At 38.0% G+C, this 25,277-nt stretch overlaps 1 protein-coding gene across 1 annotated transcript in view; it reads left to right on the top strand.

The window, feature by feature from the left end:
* The window catches only part of LOC136874303 (gastrula zinc finger protein XlCGF7.1), a 47,806-nt gene that overhangs the window by 8,013 nt on the left and 14,516 nt on the right, over nt 1-25,277 (top strand). Inside the window, exons 3-4 of the mRNA XM_067147945.2 lie at nt 11,646-11,810; nt 24,268-24,326. Coding sequence (XP_067004046.2) covers nt 11,646-11,810; nt 24,268-24,326 — 224 coding nt within the window. The remainder of the gene's footprint in view (nt 1-11,645; nt 11,811-24,267; nt 24,327-25,277) is intronic.

Here is a 25,277-nt window from a genome sequence, read left to right as displayed (position 1 = left end):
TTGTAAAACAAAAGATTGTGTGATAATGTTTTGTTCTTTGATCTGACCACTGAGGAAGGGAATGGTTGAGATTTCCCGAAACATGTTTGGTTTAATAAATAGTTTTTCTTTCATTTAATGAGTGTATTGATCAAGGCAGATTCAAATAAACTATTTTAAATAGTTACATTATACAATGAGTTAACCTGGATGTGATTTACCTGCACAACCTAACCGAATCCAGGTGGCTGTAAAGTCCAGAGGTGGAGTTACATGGTATTAAATGATGCTTGCATTCTTCAGGGGTGACTCATTTTTTGTCCGGTGAACTTTCTATACTAGTTGAGGAATATACAGCCTTGTTAGTACGTTTTTGAAGGACTGAAAAATTTGGATGTCAAAAGTGAGAAAACGTACTACCAAATAAAATGCTACACTATATTTACAACGTGTAAAAAAAATAATGCAGTGTAGATGTGCGTGTTTAATTGCAGACCTTAATAATTTTGTATTGGATGATTCATGAGTTTAATTTGAAGAGTTTTTAAGTAATATATATGATATAAATGTGGACTACCAGTATATTTACAATATTTATCAAGTTCACTGATTTCATAACTGGCCAGTGCTACAGGAGGGTTTAGAAATAAAAATATTAAAGATCATTTTCTTTAATTTGAGAAGTAAAAGTAGAAAGAAAGAATGAAGTTCTAGAAATAACCTCTTCTCTTCTTTACTAGTATTTTATGCTGAGTGAAGTCTTTAAAATGCTTTTCTTACAGAAGTTGAACGACAAAATTATATTATTTAAAAAGAACAAATGTTACAATTTTTATAACATAGTTAAAATCTATATTGAAATGTACTGTCTTTCAGAGATGTATCATCTAAGAATGTCATCATATGCTTCAATTCACATGGTGGTGCTGTCTGTGAACCTCTAAATTGAAACTGTGCAAATGCTTGCCACTGTTACCTAGCATTTCATAACCTATTAACTTCATTTTCTGTATTGATAATTCCAGTGATCACAAGTATAAAGAATAGAACTCTCCACCTAATCAATACTATAATTTATTATAAGGTACTTAAAACATTTTTACAATGCAGTACCGGTTGGAAGAGAAATTAAAAAAAAAAAAAACATGGCACTACAGCCCTTGTAGGGCCTTGGCCTACCAAGCGACCGCTGCTCAGCACGAAGGCCTGCAGATTACGAGGTGTCATGTGATCAGAACAACGAATCCTCTCAGCCGTTATTCTTGGCTTTCTAGACAGGGGCCGCTATCTCACCGTCAGATAGCTCCTCAATTCTAATCACGTAGGTTGAGCGGACCTCGAACCAGCCCTCAGGTCCAGGTAAATATCCCTGACCTGGCTGGGAATTGAACCTGGGGCCTCCGGGTAAGAGGCAGGCACGCTACCCCTACACCACGGGGCCAGCAGAGAAATTTAAAAGTCTGAAAAATTGTTCTAGACTTTTAAATTTCTCTTCCAAGCATATTCTAATACTGCATTTAAGATGGCGTCGAGTGAAACGGTAGAGTAAAGTTGCTCTTGCTATACCCTGTTTGAATTGCAAGTTAATCAGCTGAAAGTGCTAATCCATGTTTAAAAAGTTATATATTTAAGTGTCTTCTTCTTTAAAAAGTAATCATCATGTCTGTAAAGGAAGTAGCTAAGAAGATATCGGCTTTTGAAGATAGCATGAAAGACTTTCAAGCTCGCCTAGACTCAGCAGTCAGTGCCGCCAACCTACTGAACGTGCTCCAAGCGCTTGGTGCTAAGTTCTAAGAATTCAAGAAACAGGCCAGCGAAGACATCTCCAAGCTTAAAGGGGAGTTGAAGGCTCTTGAAGATCGGCTCCAGAAACAAGACGACGCATTGGACGAGGCCGAGCAGTACAGTCACCGGAACTGCCTTTTATTGCATGGTGTCCCGGAACAGCCATCTGAGAACGTCTACATTAAAATGCTGGACACACTGAAAAATAAACTTTCGGCAGAACTTTCAGTTCTTGATGTGGATCACTGCCACAGGCTAGGCCGCTGAAACAGAACATCTGCTGAAGTGGTCTCACAGGGAAATCGGCCTGTCATTATAAAGTTCTTACAATACCATGATCGTGATCGAGTGTGGCGTGCGAAGCGAGCTTTGAAGGGCAGTGGGCTCATGCTAACTGAGTCCTTCGCAAGTGCGAGAAAACATATCCTTAATCAGGCAAGGGATTTATGGGGACTGCAGAAATGCTGGACTCAAGATGGACGCATATGTGTATTAAGAGAAGATGGAACTAAATCTCAAATATCCACAATGGCACAGTTAAAAAACATTGCAGGGAGTAGGATGAACTCGTGAAATTAAGAGAAAGAAATTGTGTGTGTAGTACCGGTAATTAATTTATATTTGTGTGTGTGTAAGCGTGTGCTTGTGAAAGTCAGTGGATCTGCTTACCAGGTTGCTGGGGTAAGCTTATTTTACATCGTACTTAATTTTTGTTTTTCATACTGCTTATTTTCATATGATTGTTGACCAGTACAATGATAATACTATTGTCCTGCATTCCTCTCCACAGCCCTCACCCTCCCCTTCCCTTTCGTCCCTCCCACCTTCAATAGGACTTGTGTTGCAAGGGCAGCTCAGTAGCCACCCGGGATCGTTACATTGTTGTCACCTAAATGGCCAGTCATTATTAGCTCATCTGGAAGAGGTTCAGGCTATTTTTGAAGTGAACAATATACATATTATTGGAATCAGTGAAAGCTGGATTCGTAAAGACATGCCGTCATCGACAGATAACCTTGACAGATACTCAATATTACGCCATGACCGCATTGACAAAATAGGCGGTGGACTTTTACTTTATTACAGAAATGACCTAAAATGTAAGATAATTTCTACTTCTGACCCACGACTTACACTGCGACCGGAATTTATGTTTGTAGAATTAGACTGCCGTAAAAAGATATAAATAGGGATTGTGTACAAGCCGCCTAAAATAAGACATACTGATGATTTTGAAGAGACATTAGCAAATCTTATCTCGGCATATGATGACATTATAATCATGGGCAACTTTAACACTGACCTTTTGAAGCAGACTAGTGACGCGAACAATCTACTGAATTTATTTCTCGCTACAAACATGACAATTTTACCCCTCTACGCTACTAATCATGTTCATTACTCTCACCGCACAAGTCATACCTTAATTGATCTTCTTGTGACAAATAAAGTAATCAAGCATGGACAGATCCCTGCTCCTGGCATCTCTTCACATGACCTATTGTACGTGTGTTATTCTACATGAATACCTAAGTATGAACCACGCTACATTACAATACGGGACTTACGACATATGGACCGGAATAAACTACGCTAAGGTGCATATAACCTGCCTTGGGATAGTATACGTAATTTTCAGAACATTAACTCTAAAGTAAACAAATTCAGTTTACTGGTACTGGAAATATTTGACAAGCACGCACCGAAGAAACTGGTAAGAAATACCCGCCATTCTTCCGCGTGGTTAACGGCCGAGGTAAGGTCTGCTATGGCCAGTCGTGACAAACTCTACAGGCAATACAGACAGACGCATGACACACATGATTTCCAGCGATACAAAATTCTGAGAAACAGAACCAAACAGTTAATTAGGAATGCTAAATATAAATACTTTCAGGAACTATGAACAATAACAGCCCGAGACAAAAATGGAGTAAATTACGCACGTTAGGTATAGGTAAAGCCGTAGAGCAACATGTACCAAGCATATCGCTAGAGGTTTTAAATGATCATTTCGCACTGCCAAGAATAGCCTCTACCTCCTTCCCAGAAAATTCACTACCCTTGTTACAAGAGCAGTCTGTGTATGAGAAATTCTCTTTTAGAAATGTCAGCTCGAATGAAGTTAAACGTGTGATATATGCTATAACGTCTAATGCCACAGGTAATGATGACATTCCTATATCGCTTATTAAGGATATATTAGGAGCTGTTCTGCCAATACTAACTCATATATTTAACTACTGCCTGACAAACGGAGTTTTCCCAGACGTTTGGAAAGATGCACTAATTAGACCCATCCCAAAGAGCTCCAAGTTAGATTCTCCTTCAGATTATCGTCCAGTATCCATTCTACCACCCTTATCCAAGGTGCTTGAACGTCTAGTTCATACACAAATTACTGAATACCTTACCAAGCATTCTCTCCTTAATCCCTTTCAATCCGGCTTCAGGAAAGGACATAGCACTGCGACAGCTTTACTATGAGTGACAGATGATATCAGACGTGGAATGGACCAATGGGACGTGACTATACTGACATTATTAGATCTCAGTAGTGTCTTCGACACTGTTAATCCTCAGTTACTACTGCAGAAACTGCGAGAGCTAAATTTTAATAGTGTATCACTTCGTTTCTTTTCATCTTACCTTGAAAATCGCTTTTTCTTACCTCTCGTCCTGTCATGATCACAATACAAGATCTGGCTCCTTTCTTGCCATACCCGTAAACCACACTGCTGTGTACAACCGCTCATTCATAATCTCTGTGTCTAGGTCATGGAATTCGCTACCTGCAAACATTAGAGAAAATCCTTCTCATCGCAAGTTTAAAGTTGCTTGCCGGGAGCATTTGCTGGGTAGATCCCGTTGACTTGCTGGATAATTGTTGACTGAATGAAGGAATGAATGACATGAATGAATGGATTACTGCAGTTACATAATTTAAGTGTATGTTATTTTGTGTACTTTAAAATTAAGGATTCTTTCATTATTATTATTATTATTATTATTATTATTATTATTATTATTATTATTATTCTGAGGTATCTGTGGAACAGCAGAGGTGAAAGAAGGTGTGGGGGTGAATGGGTCTAACTGCAAGGCTGAGATATGAATTAAAATTTCATTAAAGGTTATATTTTTGAAAATAGCAAAGCTTAACAATTTTCACATAGAATTTGAAAACTTAACAAGTAAGAACAAGTCAACAAGTAACCGACACTCAGGTACAAGACCAGGAAAAGCCAAGATTAGAGACAATTTAACAAGGTGGGCTTCAAGCCCCAAGTTTACAATTTCTGAGCTCTCCGCTCACAACCACATATTTACCAAAAGGCAGAAAAACCCCTAATAACATGGAGCACATGCTCCCACCTTCGAACATCAAGCCTCTCTGAGGCGCTTTTACCACAGATAAAAGAGCTGACCCGCTCTCAATTTTCTGAGCCTATCAAAGGCCACAACAAACTTTACCATTAACTGCCCCTCAAGGCACACTTGCAAAGAAACAGGGGTATCTTGTACCCAACCTACTGGGCCTTAGTAGAAAAATAACAGGATAAATTAATGGCCCAAAATGCAAAATGAATGGAGGCGTGAATTTGCACTCCTACATGAAACTTCTTAAAACCTAAGAGGCACTAGGCCGATGAAACAGGGGCTATTCCCAAGCTATGGAGGTGACTCGTATACAGAATATATTTAACACATTAAGGAAGAGTAGAAAAACAGTTACGAAAACGTAGTCACCTCAGATCAAAAAAGAAGGGGAGCTCGAGAGGATAAAGCACTCTCTATCCCCGATTTACAGTTAAAGATATGTGAAGTTCTTACAAAATTTTACATGTTTAAGAGATAGGTTACATGGTAAAGGTTTTGGACCTTCCCCGCAGGTTAAACTGCTGAGCTAGCAAGAAATAAAGATGTTAAGCGGTTATTACCTTACTGAAGAACTGCTGTCTGGAGAAAGAGGCGCTTCCCGCCTCCTGCTACACGTCCATACACTAAGCTAACTGTTGATGATGTGGCCGAGAGACAAGAAAATCAGCAGAGTTTATACCCTCGGGGAAGGTTCGAGACCTTTCATGAATAATTAAGACATACCCCCAGGCGTTTATTGGCTAGAGTACACAGTTACATACCAAATCGAAGAAGAAGAAAGACACGATTGGTCAAAAATTAATTACAGAAATGATTGATTGGCTAACTTCAAAACTGGCAGAAAGAAAAGATTAATATTGCCAACCCACAAATGAAAGAACGAAATTTAGTAATCAGAAAACTTATGAGTAAAAAATATCTTCAAGAAAGTTCCTTCACTTCGCACCAGGGTGCATGATCATAGTTTTTTTGTAGAGACATCTATGAGACAATGTCCAAACTTCTTGATAAATAGTAAACAAAAACACGATGAAATTAGCACAGTGACATCTTCAGAGCAAAGTTTAAGTAGATCCAGTTTTAAGTTCACAGTTTCTCCTGTAGAGGAGTACTTTCAGGTGGAAAATTCAAATGTGCGGCGTAGAGGTGTACCAGCCGGTATTATTATTATTATTATTATTATTATTATTATTATTATTATTATTATTATTATTATTATTATTATTGCTATTAGTATTATTTGTTTTATTTGTATTCGAAATTATAAGTTATGTATACTCATCTAGTGGTTAAGTGTAAGAGAGGGCCTTGAGCCCTAACTTCGCCACCAATAAAAGCATTATCTATCTATCTACAACGCATCAGTGTAATTTAGAATTAGTCATTTAAAATAGTACAAGTAGTGTTTTAATACTATATGTTATGTTTAATAAGATCAAGGTTCTTCAGCAGCTGAAGATGACCCACTCATAGGGTTGAAACCAAACTGCAATGTAAAAATGTTTGAAATACCTTATAATATATTATAGTATTGATTAGGTGGAAAGTTCCAATCTTTATACTTATGATCATACCTAGCATTTATCAGTAGAACCAATATTAATGAAGATATTTGAGAATTAACATTTAGACCTTACCTTAAAGTATTTCTCCCAGCATGCTCTACATCCTTAAGCTCTTTGCCTAACTTTGACTAAACCAACATTTAAATCCCATTTTTTACTTTTTTTATAATATTCATGGTTTTTCACAGGATTATCAGGTGAGTATTAGTTGAGATTCATATTTGCTTATGTAATTTGATTATAATATACTTTAACCGTACATAGAGACATTATTTTTAATCCGGCCATACACATGCATTAATAAAACCCTCGACTACTCAGTGGAAATGAAAATGCTACCTGCAAATGGGATCCTAGTTTCTAATTCCAAATGTAAAGCTTGTCAATAAATAATTGGGTGTGGTGGAATTTTCTCTTCTTTTCTTCTTGAGCTGACACTCTAATCTAATCTAATCCTAGAAGGAGTAGGTTTCTATCATGGTTAAGTACGACTGATGTCTAAGCATCCTGACAAAGTTGTCCCTATCTGAATAAGCATTAGATACCATGAAATCTCTTTTTTTTTTTTAAATAGTATTAATGTAGGCTAGGTCCATACCAAATACTGAATGATAACACAGGTGTAGAGATATTAAGCAAGATGCTTCTCTCATTTATTGCATTTCAAAAGATAAGAATACGTGGGTGGGCTATGGTTTTATTTTTCAACTAAAAGATTTAACAGTACAGTTGGCCTACAGCAACATTTGACTACACTTCTTAGACTATGAAACATCAGACCGATTGAATACATACATTATGAAGATAAAGTTGGAATTCAAGAGGACAAACTGGGGCAAATATTCATTTATAGGAAGGGGAGTTAGGGATTGGAATAACTTACCAAGGGAGATGTTCAATAAATTTCCAATTTCTTTGAAATCATTTAGGAAAAGGCTAGGAAAGCAACAGATAGGGAATCTGCCACCTGGGCGACTGCCCTAAATGCAGATCAGTATTGATTGATTGATTCCTCATTAAAAAATCTTATTAAAAGGAAACTGGTAATTTCCTGCATCAATTATATCATCGTATCAGTTATCAAAATACCAGAAAAATATGTATGTTATTTTAAACGTTATTCGTAATATTTTGTGGCTCGTAATTTATTCTCTCTCTCGCATGAATTAGCACATTAAGTATCCTTTATTTTCCTCAAAAGAAAATAGATTCCTTTGTGTCAATGTCACATCAAGACGATGTATAATTATATATAAAAATAATGAAAATAAAACTTATTTTGCAAGAAAATTTTCCCAATAAAAATTTTAACAAATGGCGGTGGCCATTCCAAGACATCAACAATGGACATATATAAATATAAGCATATCAGTGTCATTTCAAACCCTATAATGCAAATGTAAACAATAAAAAATCCACTACATAAAATACATACAGGGTCTCAGCAACTCCTGAAAATAAAGACGTAGAAGGTACACCTCAAATCATGAGCAACAAAATTACAGGACCTGCATTAGTTTTGAAAATTCCTTTCCATATTCATAAGTTGTCTGCTAAATGTGATTCAAAAACTGATTTAATCCTTCCAGATGATATTCCTTCGCTCAAATATGCAATTATCAGTAAGCTTATTCCTTTACTACAGAACCTTGTTATGCAAATTATACTATGTGAGATTGATTGATCAGCGCGGTGGAGACGTCCATCGACTTTATTGAAAAGAAATCAGCCGTCGAATACAACTGTCTAATAATCTCTGCGAATCCACAACTACAGAATGAAATAGAAATTGGAAATTAATTGGTAATGAGCTAGTCTGGATTTCTTCGCAACCCGCTCTGGACGCAGGAACGGCGCAATGCCAACAGCAGATGATGAAGAAATCCAAAGAATATATGAAGAGATAGAAGATTTAATACAATACCTAAAAGGTGACGAGAATTTAATTGTGATGGGAGACTGGAATGCAGTGGTAGCCCAAGGAAGAGAAAATAATACAGTAGGAGAATTCGGATTGGGACAAAGGAATGAAAGAGGAAGTTGGCTTGTTCAATTCTGCACCGATCATAATTTAGTCCTTGGTAATACTTGGTTCAAACACCACAAATGATGTCTGTGTACATGGATGAGACCTGGAGACACTGGAGGGTATCAAATAGACTTCATTATGAGAAGGCAGAGATTCAGAAACCAGGTGTTGGATTGCAAAACTTTCCCAGGAGCAGACGTGGACACTGACCACAACTTGTTAGCCATGAAATGCCATCTGAAGTTGAAGAAATTGAAGAAAGAAAGAAAGAAAGGAATGCAAGAAGATGGGCTCTAGACAGGTTGAAAGAAAATAGTGTAAGGAACTGTTTCAAGGAACATGTTGCAAAGGACTAAGTGAAAAGGCTGAAGGAAACACAATAGAGGAAGAATGGACAGTCGTGAAGAATGAGGTCTTTAGGGCTGCTGAAGAAATGCTAGGAAGAAAGATCAACCTAGAATCAGTGGATAACTCAGGATTTAGTGGACCTGATTGATGAACCATGAAAGTACAAGAATGCAGAATATGAAGAGGGCAGAAAAGAATAAGGCAATTAAAGAATGAAATGGATAGAAATTGCAGGACAGCTAAGGAAGAATGGCTAAAGGAGAAGTGCAAGGATGTTGAAGGTTGTATGGTCATAGGAAAGGTAGATGTTGCATACAGGAAAATCAAGGAAACCTTTGGAGAAAGAACATTTAGGTGTATGAATATTAAGAGCTCAGATGGGAAACCACTTCGAGAGAAAAAAGACAAGGCAGAAAGATGGCAGGAATGTATCCAACAGTTGTATCAAGGTAATGACGTAGATGATATGGCTCTGGAACAAGAGGCTGTTGATGCTGATGAAATGGGAGACCCAGTTTTGGGTCAGAATTTGACAGAGTTTTAAGAGACCTAAATAGGAACAAGGCAGCTGGAATTGATAACATTCCCTCTGAATTACTGACTGCGTTGGGAAAAACCAGCATGGCGAGGTTATTCCATTTAGTGTGTAAGATGTATGAGACAGGAGAAGTGCCATCCGATTTTTGGCAGAATGTCGTTATACCTATTCCGAAGAAAGCTGGTGCTGACAAGTGTGAAAACTATCGCACTATTAGTTTAGTATCTTATGCCTGCAAAATTTTAACACGTATTATTTACAGAAGAATGGAAAGACAAGTTGACATTGAGTTGGAAGAAGATCAGTTTGGCTTCAGGAGAAGGGAATATTATAAGTAAAAATATAATAGTTTATGATGGCAGATAAAATAAGGGTATGTAGAGACACGTGAAGCAATCCTGACTTTACGTCTGATCTTAACGGATCGAATAAAGAAAGACAAGCCCACGTACATGGTGTTTGTAGATCTAGAAAAGGCAATTGATAATCTTGATTGGACCAAGCTATTTGAGATTCTGAAGGTGATCGAGATCGTATACAGAGAATGAGGAATTGTCTACAATCTGTATAAAAATCAGTCTGCAGTGATAATAATCAAGGGCTTTGAGAAAGAAGCAGCAATCCAGAAAATAGTGAGGCAGGGTTGCAGTTTTTTGCCCCTCCTTTTTAGTGTATAAATAGAACAGGCAGTAAAAGAAATCAAAGCCAAATGTGGGAAGGGAATCACGATCCAAGGAGAGGAAATCAAAACCCTGAGATTTGCTGATAATATTGTTATTTTATCCAAGGCTGCAGAAGATCTGGAGAAATTGCTGAATGGTATGGACAGATTCTTGGGTAAGGAGTACTAGATGAAAAGTCCAAAACGAAAGTAATGGAGTGCAGTCGAATGAAGTCAGGTGATGCAGAAAACATTAGATTAGAAAATGAAGTCTTAAAGGAAGGAGATGAGTTTTGTTACTTGGGTAGTAAAATAACTAATGATGGCATAAGTAAGGACATAAAATGCAGACTAGCACAAGCGAGGAGGGCCTTTCCTAAGAAAATAAATTTGCTCACTTCGAACATTGATATGGGAATTAGATGTTTTCGAAGACTTTCTTCTGGAGTGTGGCATTGTATGGAAGTGAAACATGGACGATAACTAGCTCAGAAAGAAAGAAGCTTTTGAAATGTGGTGTTATAGAAGAATGCTGAAGGCGAGATGGATAGATCGAATCACGAATGAAGAGATACTGAATCAAATTGATGTAAGGAGATCGATTTGGCTAAATTTGATGAGAAGAAGGGATGGGATGATAGGGCACATCTTAAGACACCCAGGACTTGTGCAGTTGGTTTTTGAGGGAAGTGTAGACAGTAAGAACTGTAGGGGTAGGCCAAGGTATGAATATGATGGGTATATTAGAGGAGATGTATGATGCAGCACTTACATAGATATGAAAAGGTTAGCACAGGATAGGGTGGCATGGAGAGATGCATCAAACCAGTCTAAGGACTTATGACTCAAACAACAATAATAATTGTAGAGCTCCAGCAGATTTTATATAATTGTAAGTTCAACTCCTTGGTGACACAAGAATCTATAGGACCAATAACGAATGTGTTCAGAATGAGCTTGTTTCCCTTTGCATTACTCGGTGAGCTAGGTAATGCTATTACATGTCTTGTCTAGCCCACTGAAATTAATTCACCAAATGACTGTATAGTTGACACTTTCCTGCCATTCATCTCCTAGATTGGCAGCTTAAGGAATGCTTATAATACTGTCATTTATAACGTCATTATCAGATTGTCAAAGCCAGATAAGACAGAGTTTGATCAGTTATAGTATCTAACTAGCTATTATCAGAAAACATACTACACAGTAAGCATGATTACTAACTGGAGATAGATGTACAAATTGAAAGGGCATACTTTAGTTGAATGTGTGTGATTGGAAAACACAGTAATTTCTAGATCACATCACATGAAGGATTATGTGATGATAGTTGTTGCTGTATCAAGTCTTTGTTTTCAGGGCTTACATTATGATGATGCTCATGTTGATGATGATGGTGATGATGATAATCGAGAGCCTGATGCCTTTGCTGAGCAGGATTCGGACTCGTATCAAGACCTAGATGCAATTTACATTCTTACTCCAAAAGTTGAACTTCTGTGTCCTGATGATGATGATCCTATGGTAAACTTCATTTTTATTCCTTTTCTCACACTTTTTCTAATATTATTATAGACTTATTTTGTAAATCTGATATTTAATGGCTATTTTTTGTTGCTTATTAAGTATTGTTATTGATTTATTTGGACTGTAGATTTTGTTGACACTCACTGTTACTGTGTTTTCAATTTCAGGTTATTTTACAGTATTGTGTAGAAACTAAACTTCTTGTCTAATTACTTAAAGATTGTTGCTTAATTGTACTGTATATGAATTTTGTTTTCATATCCAAACTTTCCCTAACTGATGGATAAATTCCTAGGCTCTGACGACTAGAATTTCTTGGTTCTGTTTCTATCCTTGTCAGGTAGATTCTGCAACCTGGACCAGGGGGTAGGAGAAGATTACTAACCTCTGTCTCTTATCAGAATGCTGTTCATGGTGATTCCTTGATAAAAGTCTTGCTTAAACCATTGTTAGTGACACAGAGTGAAGCTCCAAATATCTGTTAAACGTACAGGTTGGAAGATAACTGATGCACCAAATTAATACAAGTAGTAGAACTTGGGAAGAGGATCATATTGTCGCAAATTTCAGGCCTGTAGCTTGCACCATTACTCTATATCACAATGAAATCAGTGATGTAAAGGATCAGTGGCTTGAATCTCAAGACAGTGGATTGTACAAGCACCTAGGAATAATGTTGGAGCAAATGCTAATTGGTTATTTGTCGTGAATCTCGATGCATGTAGTGGTAAAAAATTAACAAGTTATGACTTGAATTACACATAGTAAATCTCATGATGTTTCCATATTGATTTTCAAATCGTATGCTTCTAAAAGAAGAATTTATTTCATTCACCTTTCGAAACATCATTGGGATAAACACTTTACATTATGGAGTAGTGCATGTTTCGACACTTATAGGGTCATCCTCAACTCGTTCAGAGTCACATTGTTCAAAGACATTCCATAAAATTATTGAAAACAAATACTACCTAAAATAGATGGTGTATTCTGAGGAAAATATACATTAAAGTGTGGTGTTACAATATGAAAAACACTTGTGGTAATATGTCTTAATACTAAACACATTTTCACATGGTAAGTTATTATGAATTGTCAATCATAATATCCTCTGTTTTCAAGTTTAATATTTTTAATATACGCTCCTTTATTACTTCGTGGGGGATGGGCAGTGGTATGAAGTAGGGGATAGCCTGTAAGTGTGAAGTACGGTGGGGACCCTATGTGCCCCGGGACTGCTACTGTAGCTGTAAAGGGCTTACAGGAACCCTGAAAAGTAATGGCTAACGGGGCTCTGGTGACATCCTTAATGGCAACTGAGGTGGAGAAGGAGACCTTTGGTACGACAAAGTTGACAGAGGAGGCAACTCTCTCCATTGAGGTTAAATGAAGAGGAAAACCACTGCCTTGTAGTGAAGAGGATCTTCAAAGGCTAAGGGAGACAACCCCAACAGAAAACAGCATGCTTGGAGGCTTTAGCTGGCTTGGGTGCTGTTGGCTAATAACTCGCACAACCTTAAATTAAGCCATTACAGAAACATTAACAAAGAGAAACTGGACTGATTCAAAGGTGACAACTTTTGTCTTGGAAAAGGTAACAAAAATTGGATTAAGGAATGTGAGAACTCCATGTGAGAAAGTGGAAGACTACGACAGGCAGTGGCATGTATGAAGAGTTATGGCCTGAATATCTTAGAATTAAGTGAGGTAAGATGGAGCAAGTTTGGAGAATTAACCTCAATGATGGAGCTACATTTATATATTCTGGAAGACCTGAAGGCGATAGAGTGAGTTGTGAAGGTGTGGGTATATTGATGGACAAGGAGGCTAAGAGGAGCCTTATGGAGTGGTATCCACTGTCGGCAAGGATAATTGTGGCATGTTTCAAGACCGCTATTAGAATGTTGTGATGATAGTGTGCTATGCACCCACTGAGACAGCTAAATAACACGATTAAGAAACAGAAGAGGAAGGATATAATTATAGTTGGAGAAGATTTGAATGCAAAAGTGGGCCAGGATAGTGAAGGACTTGAGCACATCATGGGAAGGGATGGCCTAGGAGAATGGAAATGAGAATGGACAGCTCTTTGTGGACTTTGGTTGTTAGTGGTATGGTATTTCCACATAAAGATTGCCATAAAGTGACCGGGATATCTCTGGTTCATACGACAGAGAATCAGATAGATCATGTGGCAATTGGACGAAGGTGGAAGCGGTTTACTATTGGATGTGAGGAGTAATAGAGGTGCAGACTTCAGTAGTTTATGTGGTTACCTTTAGAATCAAAATCCAGGCACAGAAAAGGAGGACAGAACAGACAAGGAAGTGGTATGATGTTGGAAAGCTAAAGGATGACAGAAAGGTGAAGGAAGTCTTCAGGATAGAAGTAAATAGATTTCAAGCACTCACTGAGGTGGAGGATAAATCTGTTGAGGAAAAATGGGTGAAGATTAAATCTGTCTTTACGGAAGTAAATGGAAATATCCTGAGTTTTAAGGATAGAAGGAAAGAAGATTGGATGACTGAACAGACATGGGAAATCATTAGAGAGAGGTAAAGAGGCAAGGAACGCAAGAAAGGCAGAACTGCAATCAAAATATGCTGCAAAGGATGGGGAAGTAAATAGAAGTATGAGAAGGGATCAAAAGAACAGGACAGATGACTTGTCTCGACAGGCAGAAAAGGTAGCCAAGAAGGGAAATCTCAAAGAACTCTTCACCATCACCAGAGTTCTGGCAAGGAAGCAGATGCAGAAAAACCATCTAGTCGGAACAAAGATGGAACCCTTTTAACTAACCCTGAGGATCAACTGAAGCGATGGCAGGAGTATTTTTCTGCAGTTCTAAACTGCTCCATGGAAGACCAGTCAATTGTGGGGGAAGAAGAAGAGATTCAGTCTGACCCAAGGATTAAAACCTGCATTCCAACAGTAGAGGAAATCAAGAAGGCATTGAGAGAGTTGCATATTGTTAAGGCACCAGGAGATGACAACATTCCATCAGAAGTCATGAAGATTGATATGGACACCACCGCCAATATATTGCGGTGTCTTTGCGAGAAGGTATGGGTTACTGGTGAAATGCCAACAGACTTGAGATGTGGGTTGTTGGTGAAGTTGCTAAAAAAGGGGAATATGTCGAATCGTAACAATTGGAATTAGGCTTCTCTCAATCCCCAGCAAAGTCTTCACCAGGATTCTGCTCAACAGAATTAAAGAGTAAGTCAACTTGAGGCTCCAATAAGAACAGGCAGGCATTTGTCCGAATCGCTAGCGCATCGACAAAATAAGCACCTTGAGGATATCAAAAAATACGGTTTCTGGAAGGAAACCATAATTTAACCTTTAACCTTATTTTTTTTATAGGCCAAAGGCAGGCATTTATATAAGTGGAGGCACATGCTTCCCCTAGTGCACCGTCACTGTATATCCTCCATAGGAGGCTCGCAATGGTATCTCCAGAGCACACTATCGCCGGAGTCTTGATCCGTTTTATCTTCAGTAGTGAATTTATCGAGGATATGGATAGCTTCACTTACTTGGGCAGCATAGTTGCCAAAGATGGGGGAGCTGAGGCATTTGATAGGGTAGATCATGGGGGACTACTAAACAGAAGTGAGTGCAATTGGACTAGACAAGAGAGTGACTGAATGGGTGGCTTTCTAGAAAATAGTACTCAGAGAATTGGAGTAGGCGAAGCTTTATCTGACCCTGTATTAATTAAGAGGGGTGTTCATCTAGGCAGTATTATTGGTCCTTTATGTTTTCTCTTATATATAAATGATATGAGTAAAGAAGTGGAATTAGATATAAGGCTTTTTGCAGATGATGATATTCTGTACAGAGTAATAAATAAGTTAAAAGATTGTGAACAACTGCAAAATGACCTTGATAATGTTGTGAGATGGACAGTAGGCAATGATGTATGATTATAAACGGGGTTAAAAGTCAGGTTGTGAGTTTTGCAAATAGGAAAAGTCCTCTCAGTTTTAATGACTGCATTGATGGGATGAAAGTTCCTTGTGGGGATCATTGTAAGTACCTAGGTGTTAATATAAGGAAAGATATTTATTGGGGTAATCACATAAATATGATAGTACATAAAGGGTACAGATCTCTGCACATGGTTGAGGATATTTAGAGGTTGTAGTAAGGGTGTAAAAGAGAGAGTATATAAGTCTCTGGTAAGACCCCAACTAGAGTATGGTTCCAGTGTATGGGACCCTCACCAGGATTACTTGATTCAAGAAGTGGAAAAAATCCAAAGAAAACCAGGTTGATTTGTTCTGGGCAATTTCTGACAAAAGAGTAGCATTACAAAAATATTTCAAAGTTTGGACTGGGAAGACTTAGGAGAAAGGAGACGAGCTGCTCGACTAAGTGGTATGCGATAAAGTTAACTCGTGTCCTCATCCCGAGGTGGTGCAGCTCTTTTCGGACACACCCCCAATGGAGGTGAACTGCATGTGCCATGTTAACCACATACCAGCCCTCCTGCCGTTCTTAAATTCCTGGCAATACCGGGAATCGAACCCAGGCCCCCAAGGAAAGTAGCTAATAACACTAACTGTGATACTACGGAGCCGGACAGTGGTATGTGATAAGGAAGTTGATTCCCATAGGGAACCTGAAATATTTGTTCCGAATGAGTAAATTTATAATACCAATATAATTTATAACGTCCAATAACGGACCAATTATATTGGTATTATAAGTGGTATGTTCCAAGCTGTCAGTGGAGAATGGCGTTGAATGACATCAGTAGACAAATTAGTTTGAGTAGTGTCTTTAAAAGTAGGAAAGTTCACAATATGAAGATAAAGCTGGAATTCAAGAGGACAGATTGGGGCAAATATTCATTTATAAGAAGGGGAAATAGGGATTGGAATAACTTAACAAGGGTGATGTTCAATGAATTTCTAATTTCTTTGCAATCATTTAAGAAAAGGCTAGGAAAACAACAGATAGCAAATCTGCCACCTGGGCGACTGCCCTAAATGTAGATCAGTAGTGATGGATTAATTGAAAAAAAAAAAACTTTAAGAAGTGGTGATCCTGCTCGTGAATTCTACCAAGCTGCAAGAGTTTGATCCTGCAGATTTTGCAGAGATGACTGTTCATGTAAATCTTGTAAGAACTATAAAACATCTGCAGTTCTATTCAAATCCAAGTGATATTGTGGTAATAACAGGCTACACCAAACTTCGGAGAGTAGTGAAAAACAAGCTTAGTTGTGATGAAGAATTGGACATTATTTTTGTGTTGCAGAGAATGACCATAAACAATGCTGATTTTGCACAGTCCATGCTAAAAGTGATATGGATCCCATGTGCAAATGTAGATTGGGAATGTTTTTTTCTCATGTTACAATAGTGTTTTGTCTGGTAGGTGTCATTCCTTCAGAAATGTAATTTGAGAGCTACATTTTAAACTACCAAAAATATTTAAATACACCAATTTTTCCATTTCAAAATCCCACTTTCTGCCAAAATTTCCAAACTCTACAATGCACAAGCTTCTATTATATACATCAAATGAATGCCATATTTTCCATTATTATCCATAATGCATTAAAATATACTCTCACAGAAGAGAGAACATTCCATTAGGAGAAACCTGTCCAAAATATTCACTGAAGTCTACTGATCATTTTAGTAATACCATTCCTGATGCAGCCAGTCCCTGCTATGAATGGTGTGAAAATGTTGTTCATAGGGTCGGTTGGTGCAGGCATTTCAGTGGGCTTGGCAGACTGATGTGCAATAGCAACTTCTGGTTCGGTGGGGAAAGCAGCGGGAAACTACCTCACTCCTCATTTCCCTAGTACGCCTCTTCAGTGACACCTAGGCCATCTATGACAGCTAATGGTGAACCTGTTGAGGACCCTACATACATACATACATACATACATACATACATACATACTGTTTACGGAAGCAAATTCATGCAGTGCCTTCTCTGTTATTGCTGACGTATCTGGAATCAAGCAGCTGTCTATTCGAATTTGGTTCATTAAGAATACATCTATTGATAATTTGAAAATATGTGAAGAATTCCTTGGGTTTGAGCCTTTGGAAGGAATGATTTCCAAATTGGTCTCAAATTCAGTTTTGAATTTTTTAACAAGCTCTGGTCTGGATTTAACCAAACTATGTGGTCAAGGATACGGCGATTGTGCTACTATGGCAGGACGTGAAGATGGAGTTGCAAAATTAATACATGATAGGTACCAAAAGGCTATTTTCTGTCATTGTGCTAGTCATGAACTTAACCTGGTAATAAGCAGCCTCATTGACCTTTCTGTTTTGAATAATGTGGCAGGTACCATCAAGGAAAGAATTCACTTTTTTGTGTGAAAGTCCATTCTGAAGGAAGCAGATCTGCAGCTTACCTCTTTCCTGTGAAACAAGATGGTACTCAAAGTACAAAACCATCAAGCTCTTTTCAGAAAACTTTTCCAGTATCATGAAGGCTCCCAAAAATATTTCTAACTGCCGAAGTTTCAATTCCAAGACTCAACAACGTGCACATAACCTTCACTGTTCAGCATCAAACTTGGCTGTTATTGTTGCAATGCATGTAATGGCAAAGTACAGTGGCATTTTAGAACCCGTTACAAACTCCCTTCAAGCAGACGGACTAGAGCTCTTCAGAGTTAGAGAAGATATCTTGTAGCTTCTGGACCTTTTTAAAAAGCAACGGTCAGATGCAATTACCCAATTTCAAAGAATAATGGTAGATGCTGAGGACACAGCTTCTAATACTGGATTTGAAACAATGCTCCCTCGCTTCGCAGCCAAGCACCGTCCGACCAACTGTGTTAACATTAGGATTTTAATGAACTGCTTTGTTTCTAATTTTTGGAAATATGACATGATCATTTAATTATTATTTTTAACAAATTTAAGAACTGAACCTTTTGATAATGAATCACAGAAGAGGAAAAACAAACTTTTGTGGTCAAAATCTCCGAACTAAAGGCTAAATATCCATCCATTCTGGCCATAAAGCAGCCAACAGTTTCAGAACAGTAAAGCGCTGCATTTAACGAAGCAAGTAAGAAATGCAACAAATTTGGGGGGGGGGGTTGCATATCATTATCATCATCATCATCATCATCTAGGTGGGTAATGAAACAGAATAATATACCTTCTTTATAGCAGGAAAGTTGATCTGGAAAAGTGTTAATATGCCCCCCCCCGCTGGAAAAATCCTGTGGGCGCCCATGTGCATGCATAATTTGAAATAAAGTTGTTCCACTTCGCCTCAAACAATTGATGCCGTTATACTATAGTGTTGTCTGGCCTCAGTCTGTATGGTGTACGATGTCAGAGAAAGTTGTATTTGTGACTAGAAAAAAAAAAAACAAGTAGGGACTCCAAGAAACAAATAGTAATCACTGGACATTTAGCTGCCAAAAAGTGAATCATTCAAATTTTGGAAAGAGGCTGTGTGATTATGTAGATGATAAGAGACATTATGGATATGCAGTTACTAGTGAAATGTGTCAACTTAGCTATAGCTAAGGACCTGGGCATCATGTGGTTCAGAGTTGGCCGGGGCTGGCTAACAAGATTTTAAAATTACAGTAGATTAGTCTTCCAGAGAAACTAGCGTCGTTCAACAGCTTCCACGTTTGAAGAGTAGGTAGAGATTTTTCATTGCTACTTAACAAACTGGCACCGAGAACATTCATATATTTTACTACAAACTGGTAACACAGATCAAACATCAGTATATTTTGAAATGCCACTCAACAACACTGTCAAGAGGACTGGGGACTCCAATATAATGAGAACTGACGGCAGTGAAAAGTAAAAGTATACGTACGGTCATGTTGTGTATAACTGGTGATGGATGAAAGCTCCCACCTTATATGATATTTAAAAGAAAACACATTCTGAATGTATCAGTGAAAGGCGTATAGGTGAGAGCGAATCTGAAAGGCTGGATGGACAGTGACTTTATAGTTGACTGGGGGATACATGTTTGGCAGCGTCGCTCACTCATACTGCTTAATTTATGTAACATATTTGTCCTGGACAGCTTCTACAGATACACAACTCAAGAACTGCGACACAAGTTGCAGCAAGGGAAAAATTATTTGTTGATTATCCCTGGATGTCTAACCATCTGGCCTCCAACCACTAGATGTGAGTATAAACTTACCATTCAAAGCAGCACTGAAACAGCAATATACATAATAGATGGCTCATGAAAAACAAGAGTTCACCCAGAGTGGAAAAATCAAGCCGTGCTGTTAGGGGCGCGCAGCTGTGAGCTTGCATCCGGGAGATAGTGGGTTTGAATCCCACTGTCGGCAGCCCTGAAGATGGATTTCCGTGGTTTCCCATTTTCACACCAGGCAAATGCTGGGGCTGTACCCTAATTAAGGCCATGGCCGCTTCCTTCCAACTTCTAGCCCTTTCCTACCCCGTCATTGCCATAAGACCTATCTGTGTTGGTGCGACGTAAAGCCACTAGCAAAAGAAACTCAAGCTGCTAGGTGTGACTCTGATTTGTAAGTGGGTAAAATGTGCATGGAACTTCATTCTGCTACCACTGGTGGAAAAAATTCTTTTGAGAAAATGTATATCGCAAATTCACTTGACAGAACTGTGGATGACACCCTATGAGAAGATGGCGATGTCAAAATATGATTCTTCTGCTAGTGATAACAATGAAAGTGATGGTGAAAAGAGGTAAGAAAGCATGCAGTTGTTGATTTTAATGTTTCCAGACGTTTGACCGGGTCGGGGATGGACTGAATGAAGCCGTCACCGAGAGGTGAGGATAGGGATTGTACCGGTTGGCGAAGCCTGTTTCTCTTCTCTGGGGCAGTGATTAATTACTGACAGATGCAATGATTAGTGCTTGAGAGATGAGATGAAATGAAATTAAGAATTTGCTTTGCGTCTCATCTAACATAGATAGGTCTTGTGGGGACGATGGGATAGAAAGGACTAGGAGTGGGAAGAAAACGACCATGGCCTTGATTAAGGTACAGCCGCAGCATTTTCCTGGTGTGAAAATGAGAAACCACGGAAAACCATCTTCGGGGCTGCCAACAGTGGGGTTCAAGCGCACTATCTCCCGGATGCAATGAAATGAAATAATATTGGAGTGTGTTGCTGGAATGAATGACAGGGAAGAGCAGAATTCCTGGAGAAAAACCTGTCCTGTGTCCACTTGTCCAGCACAAATCTCATATGGGGTGACCAGGATTTGAACCACAGAACCCAGCAATGAGAGGCCGTCATGCTGCCGCCTGAGCCACGGAGGCTCCAACACTATAAAACTGATAAAAATTGTAATACGCTTCTTTTCTTTTGTTGGTGGAGTCCTGGATGCCACAGAATATGAAGATTATACGGTAATACTTTTCTTAAAACTAATTTGTATTTTATCAGTTTCGGAGTACATCATTATGCAGGAATATTGTGAATAAAACACAAATTAAAGCCAATATTCCTTTTTTTTTAAATTTGTCTCCTAAAATTAGGGTGCACAGATTGTTTGATGGCATGGAATATTTGGGGATATACAGTATATGCTGTTCTTTACTGGTGTAAATTTATACAGGAACAAGGTGTCAGCTTTATCTTGAATCAAGGTCTTTCCAATATTTTGAAACATATTCTAGTCTCTAAATAGTGTAAAATTTCCACCTATTCAGTACTATAATTGCAAAACGAATTCATTTCTTGCAGCGCCTTCTATTATAAATACAGTCTGCTGTGTTCATAATTGCATCCGGACATAATTTCTACTCTTCAAGAGATCTCTTGCATCCTGATGTACATCACAGAGTTGAGTTACAATCAAAATCTTCTATTCACCAGTTTCCATAGTGAATATCAAATGAGAGCATTTGTCATTGTCATTGGAAATCCATCCATCAGAAGGTAAAGTAAGCTTGGTTAACATTTCATTGTCTTTGAATAGAAGAAGACCACTTCTGAGATGATCAGTTCATTGGTATGGGAGCTGTTCTGTAATATGGGTATAGTTCTTCATACAGAGAATTCTCTTCAGTCTTGCTGAGGAGGTTGCATATTCCACAAATACATGTACATTTTGTATAAAATTTCTGATATAAATCTGGAACTCAAGTTTACACTGGTATTGTACATGTTTGTCTGCGGCTTTTTGATCAATATTGAGTAGAGATGGGTCAAGGTAACTGCGCAACTCATGACGATTATTGTGCGGGAGAGACAGCTGAGGAAAGAAAGAGACAGAGAGATTCTGCGAATGCATGGAATAGCAAATCTCCTCCGCTTTTCTGTTTCAGTACATCTCTGAGTGATCAGTTTGCTGGTCTCAGTCATTGTTCTCATCTCACAGTAGAACTCTATCCCAGAATGAACCAGCGATTGTTCACAAGCAAACAACTTTCATTGTGCCTGGTAATTGTAGCTTTGTTGAAGCAGTTAGTTTCCCGAGGAAATGAAGAAGTGAAATTAGTTCACCCTGCTTGCCTGATAATATTAATAAATTGTTAATTTGTAGCTGAAAGAAAAATAGGTAGGCTGTATTTAATATTTACATAACAATGTTAAATGCACGTATGTATAGCTAACCTGGACAAACAATGAAGCATGAGAAGTGCAGTCATTTAGCGTAGGTTCAGTAAATAGATTTAGTGACTGCGATATTAGTTATATTTAAGACAGTGCCACCTATGACCTCAAAAGTTTAAAAAATCCAGGAAACTGCATGCACAAGCAAGAGGGATAATGAATAAATTGATGAAGTTTGCAGGAAAAGAAGCCACTGCAATCAGACAATTTTGAGATATTTTAAACTAAAATTAACTGATGAATGTTAACCTGGATGGAAGATTAAGGCTGCCTTCACACATACCACTTTGCAACCACACCACAACCACACCACAGTGGTTGGCTGTGGGCAGCCTCTAGCTCTTATGGAAACACAGTATTGCTTTCACTTCACACGTACCACACGCTGCAGTCAAGTTCAACCACTGTCACAGTCTGTGGATGATGTTACCCACAAAAATGTTGCTGACAGTGATCAAACGCTGTTCACACATGCGACACGCCAACCACATGCCAGTAACAGCGCTGTAGCTAGGCGCACATCTGTGATTGTGATTGCGAGACTTTCCCTCATAGGTGTGTTCTGCCGTTGTAAATTGTCTTTTAATTGGAATAACATGTAATCGAATGTATCTTTGGTCATTGTAAATAATTAAAAATATTGTCATCGTACATTCTCAAACAATGATACAGTTAGTGAAACTGACGTTTGCTCCTCTTTTCTATAATAGGATGAATCCAGTAAATTCTATTTCATCCTTGTTGACGTAACAAAAGCCATAGCAATGCTCCCTCTTCGAAATCCATTTCAGTACTTTCTACGGGTGTAAAACGGTTGGAAAGATTGTGGCCGATGCGAACTTCAACCAACCACAAAGAACCACTTACAGTAATTATGGTTGAGAGTGGTCGATTGTAGCCACAGCTGAACTACTCAAGAACCACCGTTTTGTGGTTGAGAAGTGTTGTGTGTGAAGGCAGCCTAACACAGAATAACAAAAGAAATTCTCAACACTGCTGGAATTGCTACCAAAAGTCAACAATGTACTAAATATATATACAAGAATATGAGCATCCAACAGTTTCAACTATTAGGCAAGTGTACATTACATGAATGAACCAGTGACAACATGCATGTTAGTGGATACCAAAATTCACCAACAAACATTTCCCTCTTTTTCTGTGGTAATTATTTGTAAATACCAAGGATGTCAGTACAGATTAATTATTTATCGATCACAATTACCTTTTTAGTCAATAATGGGGTTTTATATTTTGTTCACCTGCTCAGAAACACATATGAAGTGAGAACTCAGTGCAAATACAAAAGGTTTTCAGAATTTTGGCCACCGGTGTAGTACTAGTCCTGTAGTAGTAGTAGTAGTAGTAGTAGTAGTAGTAGTAGTAGTAGTAGTATGCCTTTTATCCAAAGATCCTGGGTTCAATTCATGGCCATTCCAGGGATTTTAATACTAGACTGAGTGCTGGAATGGGGTTCACTGAGTCTCGTGAGACCAACTGAGAAGCTGGAACCTGTGTGCCTTTGTACAATAAAAATTCTACTGTTGAGTAGTATTGAGGAAATATATATCAAGTCTGTGGTGTTTACATGGTACTTACTGCTCAGGTATTTAACTACTGATGTGTGATTCATCTTTAATTATAAATTATTGTTTCTTATGTATTTTTCTTTTAGAGAAAAGGCAGAGAATCTATTCATATATCAGCAATGTGTTGAATCTCCATAATTTGCTAAAATATTTACCATGTTTTTGATTTGTTGAAACTTGATAATGATAATGCACACAGAATACTAGACCTCAAACTCAGTGTCTTCTTTGGGGTATATCTGCTAATGAAATAATGAGGAATATTTTATTCTTATGTTACAGAATAATGAAAGTGATTCCAACACCGACAAAGGAAGTTCACTACCAAATCACATCTCTAAGTAAGTTTGGAATATCACTTGTCTATAATCTCAATTTGCTAAGCAGTTAGCATGTAACTATAGATGGTAGCACTTTTACAGTAGTCTTATAATAAGAACAATGGCTGAAATTCTCATAAACAGTGTATGAGAAATAAAATGCATGAACTTGAGTTGCTGATAAAATCCAGTGACAATTTATATATAAATATATTTTACAATTTTAAACTGTAATGTAAGCTAATGCTGAATTATGCTCTCAAACTCCCATAGAGTTCTGGCAATGGTCCTCACCTATGTCCTGGGGTTCTCATCAGTAATGTTCTGCACTTGCTGTATGAACTGGTGTTCTCATGCTGTCCAGACACTCTAAATGTTTTTTGTGCCATACTGCATGAGACACATTCCTGCCAGATGGCCCCAAAATCTTTCTGAAATTGTACACATATTATTTGGTAATGTAAAAAAAATGTGCATTTTCAAAACCACTATGCTTTGTGTGTATCACAACAATCATAGTGAGTTCATCTTTTACATTAGTTGTTAGCCTGACATTGACGCTCTGCAATTAATGCACTCACAACAGCTGGCTGCACAATTACAGATCCTCAGATACCTTATGCATTGTTTTGAGTTCATGAAATGAGCGATAGATTTATAAATCAAGTGAACTTCTTACAAAAAAACTTTATTTTTAAGATGAGGATAATGACACGCATCTCTTGTGGTGAATGGATCTCAAAGATATGAAAACAATATACAGTAAAACCTCGTTAATTCAAAGTCGTTGGGACTAAAAAATCGGACTTCGAATTAACGTGATTTCGAATTAACCGCCAATTCGCAATTCGGAAGTACCAACCGTTACTGCGCTACAAAATATTCTAAGGCCCGTTACTGCATGCAGTTAACCTTGATTCACAGTTTATACCTTTCAAATGCCATGAAAAAAGAACTATTTCCAAAATGTAT

Source organism: Anabrus simplex, chromosome 5 (assembly GCF_040414725.1).
Source record: "Anabrus simplex isolate iqAnaSimp1 chromosome 5, ASM4041472v1, whole genome shotgun sequence".
Lineage (NCBI taxonomy): Eukaryota > Metazoa > Arthropoda > Insecta > Orthoptera > Tettigoniidae > Anabrus > Anabrus simplex.
The sequence above is the reverse complement of the archived record's forward strand: the minus strand, read 5'-3'. Positions and strand labels throughout refer to the sequence as shown.